This window comes from Cebus imitator, unplaced genomic scaffold (assembly GCF_001604975.1).
Source record: "Cebus imitator isolate Cc_AM_T3 unplaced genomic scaffold, Cebus_imitator-1.0 Scaffold713, whole genome shotgun sequence".
NCBI classification, from domain to species: Eukaryota; Metazoa; Chordata; class Mammalia; order Primates; family Cebidae; genus Cebus; species Cebus imitator.
This window is the reverse complement of record NW_016108028.1, coordinates 549,454-557,161: the sequence shown is the minus strand read 5'-3', so window position 1 is coordinate 557,161 and position 7,708 is coordinate 549,454. Positions and strand designations below refer to the sequence as shown.

The window sequence follows — 7,708 nt, the reverse complement described above, 5'->3', positions numbered from 1 at the left end:
TTCATTCTTCATGAGCCGTCCCCAAGTTGATTTAACAAATACTCTGTGACCTAGAGTTCTAGAGTGTAAACACTACAGTCCCGGTGACCTTTCAGCGGGCCTTCTTGCGCATGCGCTGAAGAGGCACCACCGCGTTAAGGCCCTAATTTTGCCTCTTCTGCGCAAGCGCTCTTTGTAAATCCCCACCTGTCAGAGAGAGGCAGGACTTCCTGTCGTTTTTAGAGCGACTACCGGAAGTGCCTGCGACGAATCGGCGTTAATAGAGGCTGGTATAGATTTGGCTATCTGCGCTCGTAGCTGCTTTTGGCGCGAAAGATGCCAGGTCTGGTCGACTCAAACCCTGCCCCGCCTGAGTCTCAGGAGAAGAAGCCGCTGAAGCCCTGCTGCGCCTGCCCGGAGACCAAGAAGGCGCGCGATGCGTGGTCAGTGTGCAGCGGGAGAGGGCACGGCCGACGAGCCCCCGGGCCGCGGCCTGTGCCTTCCTGTGCCTCTGCCCTGTGCCCTCTGCCCTCTTCCGTCCACCCTCCTCCTCCCCCCTTTCATTGCGGCGCTCTGGAGATAATTACTGGGCCCTGTAGGTTTCGTGGTCGGCTTTCTGTTGACTTATCCCATAGCTTAGTTCCTGGAAACGATGAAGAGAGAGGAGAACAGCTAGTTTCAACCATTCTTTCCTTCCTACAAATGTTTTTTGAGTATCTGTTATGGGTTAAGCACTGCGTTAGGTCCGAAAATGTCTGTGGATAAAGATGGATCCTGATATAAAGCAGCTTAATTAATCGAGACATAACACCAATGACTTATGTGCCACGTGGTAAGGGCTGTGATAGAAGATTTGTTAAGACCAACCAGGAAAGGTTTTCTGGTAATTTCTAAGGCTTTCTCCCAAAATTTAGAGACAGTAGGACACAGGGTACATTCGTTACAGTTCTGAAGAGTTCTCCTTAAGCCCTTTTAAGGCAACTAAAAGTTGAAAATCAACCAGTCTACGGCGCAGGGGACATAGTACTGAGAATAGTTATCTAGATTGGCAATCCACAAAAGGTTTAGACGTTCTCGTTTTATATCTCATTATGGTCAATATCCAAGGAATAACATTGCTCTATAAAGAAATAAACTGGCTGAATAACATATTTATGCTAAGTGAAGGGCACAGAGAACAGCTCAATTTTTAACCTCATTAAAGTATGTCGTCTCATAACCTGAATGTGCATCTCTTCCTCTAGCCCCTTTTGTCTTCCAAAGTAGTAGATATAAGAAAGAAATCATAAGTCCCATAATGAGATAATTAGAGTGTAGGAGCTCAGTGTTTTTATTAATCCTCAGTACTTTGTAAATAATACTGTGAAGGGAGAATTGAAAGACCAGTCTAAACAAATTGTTCCAGTGGTAACAGTTAAGTGCTATTGAACCTTGAATAGTATGGCAGTATGATTAAGAGCCTGGGATCCACAGTCAGGATTTGAATCTTGATCCACTAACCTGGTGATCTTGAGCCTCGTGTCTATAAAATGGCTCTAATAAAAGAAACCCTCTCTGGTATTATTGTAAGGGTTAATGATGTAAGCCATCCCAAGTGCCTAGCGCAGTATATATAGCAATGAATGAACAATGAATGCTGGCTATTATCTTCATAAGGAGCTCACTATCCCAATCTCCCATTTGCAGGCTAGTTCTTGAGCTATTGAAGGATGGGTAGAGAGTTTCCATGGAAGGAGAACCTATTCCCTTCTTTAAATTTCTTTTGCCTCAATTGCCTCAGACAACTTGGGTTCTCCCCAGATGTCCATAGCCAGGAGTCAGTTTTTACTTGTTAGTGAATTTAGCTTAACTTGATTATTTGCTAAATCACATTTTCAGGCCCTAGAAATAAAGTTGTGTAGTCCTAGTCTTTACTTTGTGAATTTTACAAGTAAAATGTTCTTTGATCATCATGAGGGGTCTCATCTTGGTCTCCTGGTTACCAGAGGTTTTTGATGTTTATGTTTTTGGATGTCTTGTAATTAGAATTAGATTTATTTTGTTGTATTTGAATGTAGGGCAGAATAAGAAAGTTAATTTCTCTGTGATAATCAAAAAAATTGAGCTGTTCTCTCTGCCCCTTTCATTTAGCATAAATATTCAGTCAGTTTATTTCTTTAGAAAGCAATGTTATTCTGGGGTTATTGACTAAAGGCAATATTTGATATGCGTGATTATTTCTTATCAGATTTCCCCCCCAAAATTACTTATCTGTGGAATGTCTTCATAGGCATGGAAATATCATAAGATCAAATAAAAACAAAGCTGTTTGATGTAATAGCATTTGTTTTAACTCCAGCCACATTCCATTATCCACATGTTTTGTCTCACTCCCCATCCCTGTCATGCATACTTAATAATGTGCTTAATGCCTGTTTAGATAACAAGTACATTTTGTTTTATAGTATCATCGAGAAAGGAGAAGAACACTGTGGACATCTAATTGAGGCTCACAAGGAATGCATGAGAGCCCTAGGATTTAAAATATGAAATGGTAAGCTTATTGCTTCAAATTTGTGTATTGCTTTACAGATTTAGCAGCAGTCAGGCTGTGTTCTATTTGAAAGGTAGTTCACCTGGTTAATATAAAATGCTTAAGTATCAATTTAAAAAAAAAACACGATTTTTCCGTTCAAACAGAGTAAATTGTGTCAGTAAATTGAGAGGCATTTAGCAGATTGGGGAAGGGAAGAATTTAACTTTCAAGAAAGTGTTTGACAAAAGCCTTTAGGTCTCATGGCTTTAGGAAAATTGACTGAAGGAACTAAAAGAAAAATACTCTCTTGTTTCTAATATTGTGGGACTTCAGCAAATGCTTTGTGTTTTTTGTTTTGTGTGTTTGTTTGTTTTGAGACAAGGTCTCACTCTGTTATCCAGGCTGGGGTGAGGTGGCACAATCACAGCTCACTGCAGCCTCAACCTCCTGGGCTGGGGTGATCCTCCCACCTCCTCAGCCTCCTGAGTAGCTGGGACTACAGGTGTGGGCCACCATTCCTGGCTAATTTTTTGTATTGTGTTCTAGAGATGTGGTTTCACTATGTTGCCCAGGCTGGTCTCAACCTCCTGGACTCAAGCAGTCTTCCTGCCTTGGTCTCCCAAAGTACTGGGATTTGAGGCGTGAGCCACCGTGCCTTTTAAGTAGTGAGTAGGTTTCCCCTGGAAGTATTGCTTTCTGAAAAATGAAAATGGAATTGTTGTTATTTCTTTTATGCCATGGTTTATTCTAATAAAACTAAAGCTTCAGGCCATTTTTTAAAAGAACTTGGAACTCTGAATCCAAATTTAAGTGCTGAAAGGGACCTTAAGTGATATGTGTCCAACAATTCCACAAATAAATGATATTCTTTTGTTTGGAAGCTCTTTCTTCAGTTTCTTCAGTTATCAACTTAGCTTACACTCACACTCTTTACTCAGGTTGCTTCAAAAGTCTCCTTTTTAGAGAGGCCTTCCCTCAACACCCCATATAAATTAGCATCCCTTTCCCATCACTCTATCATGGTGCTGTCCCAACAGAACTTTCTGTGAAGATGGAAGTGTTCTGTATCTGCATGTGCCAGTCTGGTAGCTACTAGCCATATGTGGCTGCTGAGCACTTGAATTGTGGCTGGTGAGACTGAAGTACTGAATTTTTGGTTTTTAAAAATTTTAATAGCCACATGTAGCTAGTGGCTACTCTATTCTATACACTGCCACCTAGATATTATATATATTTTTAATCATCTGTGTTGCTTCACAACAGCTAGAATGTAAGCTCTGAGAAAGTAAGAATTTTCTATTTCATTTATTGTAATATCCCCACCACCTATAACAGTGCCTGGCTCATAGTAGGTGCCCAAAGGAGGGTTGTTAATTAAGTGAATGAATAAATAAGGAAATTAAGACTTATGGTTATGAAAAGATCCCCAAGTTGGGTTGAGCAGTACCAGAAGTGGAACCTCGGTTTCTAGGCTGACTCTGCTTTTTGCCTCTACCCTAACTTCTACACCACACTACCACTTTTAACTTAATAATAGCTGAGAGATAATGCCAAAGCCACATGCCAGTATCTTAGTACTGGAGACCCTGGCTTCTTTCCCTTGCACCTCTTTCCTGCCTCTTTGGAATTTCGCATATGGCTCGTCTTCCTCATTGAGCTATAAAAAAAGAGGGATAAGGAACTTGTCACAAGCTGATAAGAAGTTACTGTGTAATGGAAAACAGTCTAGGCTGAAAGTCCTGAGGGCTTTATTTTTATTCTCCTGATGTTTAGTTTAGCATGTTTTTCACTTCAGCTACATTTAGCTTCATCAAGACATTAATCCTCTGAATTTCACTTATTATTTATAAAAAGAGAACCGTAATACATTTTGTGATTCTATATATAGTATGGTATATCTTCTGTTGTGTATATGATATACTTAAGTAGTTTTTAGACTAGATGGTTATTTAAAGAAATCCCATAATGAACCATTTTGGAAAATAAGTAAATTTGAAGGGGAGTGTATTCTTAAAAAGTTTAAGTGTACTTTATTAACTATTTTTACAGATGCGACCTCAAAATTTGTACATGGTTTCCTTGTTCATAATCTAACTCCCTAGTTAGCTATATAAGCTATAGGCTTGTGCTGAACCTGCTTTGATAAAAAGGGATAATTTTAAAAAATGAAAGAAATGCTAATTTCAGGAATATCAAAAGCTTATCTTGGACTTCATCTGAACCACAAAGGTGGTACAATTGTTATAAGCGGCATATATTCAAAAGTACCATATGATATCATAGTTTTCTTTATGTTATTGGGGCAGAGTAAGAATGATGTATGTACTTCACTTGTGTGTAAAAGAAAATGCAAAAGCTTTAGACTTAGAAAATCTGCTGTTTAACTGATTGTGTGGTCTTGGGCAGGTCCTTAACTTTCTGTACCTTGGTTTCCTCATCCATAAAATGGAGGTAATAATACATGCCCAAACTACTTCATAGAGTTGTTGTGATGATTAAATGTAAAATAAATCATCTGTAAAACCCAGAACAAAATAGTTCAGTTGAGGTCTGTTAAGTATATGACTTGATAATGTATTTTTGAATCCTAGTTACAAGAAGAATAATCTGAATCCATATAGGACCTTTCTAAGAATTCAAACTGCCGTGTTTTCCATTTTCAGTGTAATAATGTTTTTAGAACAGGACTGGGTGTTTGGATCTTCATTGGTCCCAGGTGTCCTATTTCCCCAGCCTCCATGGCGAAGCGGAGGCACAGTGAAGTCAAAAAAGACTTGCTCAAGTTGATGGATAGTGATGGAATTAAATTAGAGTTCAGATTTAATCATATTCTCCAAATCATAGGCACTTTACACTTCACTTGTACTTAATGAGATTTTAATGCCAACATATTCATTTTTAGGATTGCACATAATCTTGATCTTCAATCTTAAAACCTCATTACGAATGCTAATTAGAAAGACCTGTTACTGAAATGTACAGTTGCATATAACCCAGTAAACAGGCCATTGGCTGGAGGGTGAAATCCAACACAGCTGTCTGCATTGCTATACAATAACCTTAATTGGTATTTCTTAGACTGTTAGACCATGTCTTTTTGAGAATAGCTTTAAAGGAAAATATTTTGCGAACTTAGATCTTTCTGGCAATGATCATGAAAGTTTCTTAATTAAAAAACCTTTGTAGATTTTAATGTTATTCCTAAGTAGATCTTAATTATACCTCAAGTGCAGTAAATGGGGAATAAAGTCTATTATACATTTTTTTATACTTAACATGAAACTAGGCTACATTCATCCAGTGATTCTTACCCAGAGGTGCATCTCAGAATTAGCTGAAGAATGTTTTCCAAAATTCACGACTTGGGCCTTGGTCTGCACCTGTTGATTGAGAAACTTCTAGATTAGCAGTAGCAAAGGCAGAGACTTGAAAACTCAAGAAAAAATAGGTATGGTGGTGATTCTAAACAATTTTTTTCTATTTTATGACTGCTTCTTTTACTGAAAAGAGAAAGTAGAACCTAGAACCTCATTAGAAATATAAGGAGAAAATGGATGGTTACTATCTTTCTGCCTTTGGGAGTCAGAAGAAGCCTGAAGAACCCACTTTGGAGACTAAAGTCATTGAAAGAAATTAAAGGACTAGTACTGAGTAGTGGTGACACTCAATATTAAGTTTAACAACTTAACAGTTGGATGCTTAAAAATGTGCTGAATTTCACACACACACACAACTGATTATGTATGAAAATATGATCTCAAGATAATCCAGAAAGAGTAATTTCTGCCATTCAAACATTTATTCATTCAATAAAAAAAGACCCTGGAAAATGCCTAGAGGAGAAAGATTATCCCTCCAGTCAAGGACATTACATCCAGAGATATAACCAAACAGGTTTACATCCAGGATCTTCCACCACATAGCTAGCCCCTTTTGATATGTAGTCAGTAGCAAAAGTGGTTAACAGTGCTATGGACTGCTATCATTGAAAGGTTGAATAGCTTCGTTGTTGGTTATCTTTTCCATTTAAACTTTTCTGTAAGTGTATTCTTCCTTCGAGCCTTTTAGAAAAGAGAGAGTTCAGATGTTTGTATGTTGATGTGGTTTCTCTTTATCTAAACCAAATGGAGTGACCAGCTAAATGAGGGAGGTATTTGCATTAGACTTGAAGAGTTAGCTACCCCAATTTAATTACGTGCGTAGCATTGTTCTCAATCTTTTAGGATAGGCACTAGGAGCAGTGTGAGAAGCCTGATACTGACTTGACTAGATCAGCAACCGTATCTCTGCTACTTTCCCTTTTTGATTTTTCCAACTGAATTTTAAAAGAGTTGCCCTTATTTTGCCTTTGGGATTAAGTAACTTTCCACAGGAAGTGCCTTGTATACTGAGCTGACCTTCTGCCTTCTACTTTGTGGATCTTCGCCAGGCATACTTGAATCAGCAAAGAGAGGTTTGCAAGTCTCGTCTCTTGAATATCTATAAAAATAACTGCTTTAGCCTTTTCTGGAAGATATTTTTGAGAAATATATGTATCTCACACACACACACACATGTATTTTATATACACATACACACACACAGTGTTTTTTACTTCAAAAATTTCTAAAGAGTAAACAATATCATGAATAGTCTCAGTGATGTTTTTAGTTAGGCAAACCTAGAATTTTAAAATGTTGATTTTGAATTTTATGACTGATTTGGAATAATTAGGGCAATTAGTTAATTACTTATCTGAGGCATTCATTTCTAGTGGTCTGAATTCCCTAACTCCATAGATCTGCATGATGTTTGAAATCTGACTTTCTAAAATGAATCTTTTTCTGTAGGTGGTCTGGTGTGTGAATAAATAATTCCTGAAGAATGAAGAAGATTAATTTTGGGAGTTCTTTGATGAACTTTGATATGTGGAAAAAGTATTTATAATTTATTTTAAAAAGAAAGTAAAATATTACTAGTGAAAGATCTTAAGTTGTGTTTCTTTTTTGTGTTCCTCATTTGCTCAAGTGGCTTCCCCACCCCACCCCACCCGCCCCCCGGTAAAGGATATATACCAACAAATCTTGTAGCAAGGTTCTTATGTTCTTATTACTATGTCATTCTGGGAACTTGGTATCTGTTGTCAGGAGAAAGCAGATACTGATCTCAGCCAATGAAATCTCCAGAATTAGGTGCATAGAAGTAAAAATGAATAACCCTTTACCAAATCAGAAT

The 7,708-nt window shown here is 37.9% G+C and overlaps 1 protein-coding gene across 1 annotated transcript; it reads left to right on the top strand.

Annotated features, from left to right (window-relative positions):
* Positions 1-204: 204 nt before the first annotated feature.
* Positions 205-7,465, top strand: LOC108296459 (cytochrome c oxidase copper chaperone). Its single transcript, XM_017518922.2, has 3 exons — positions 205-422; positions 2,424-2,512; positions 7,324-7,465. Exons 1-2 carry the CDS (start codon positions 316-318, stop codon positions 2,506-2,508), a joined length of 192 nt encoding a protein of 63 aa, XP_017374411.1. The 5' UTR covers positions 205-315; the 3' UTR covers positions 2,509-2,512; positions 7,324-7,465.
* Positions 7,466-7,708: the final 243 nt, after the last annotated feature.

What these genes read in the sequence shown, in the direction of transcription:
- LOC108296459 (XM_017518922.2), top strand. Translation starts at nt 316, where the DNA reads ATGCCAGGTCTGGTCGACTCAAACCCTGCCCCGCCTGAGTCTCAGGAG. An exon ending in AAGAAGGCGCGCGATGCGTG is followed by an intron (nt 423 to 2,423) that starts GTCAGTGTGCAG and finishes TTTGTTTTATAG; the next exon opens with TATCATCGAGAAAGGAGAAG.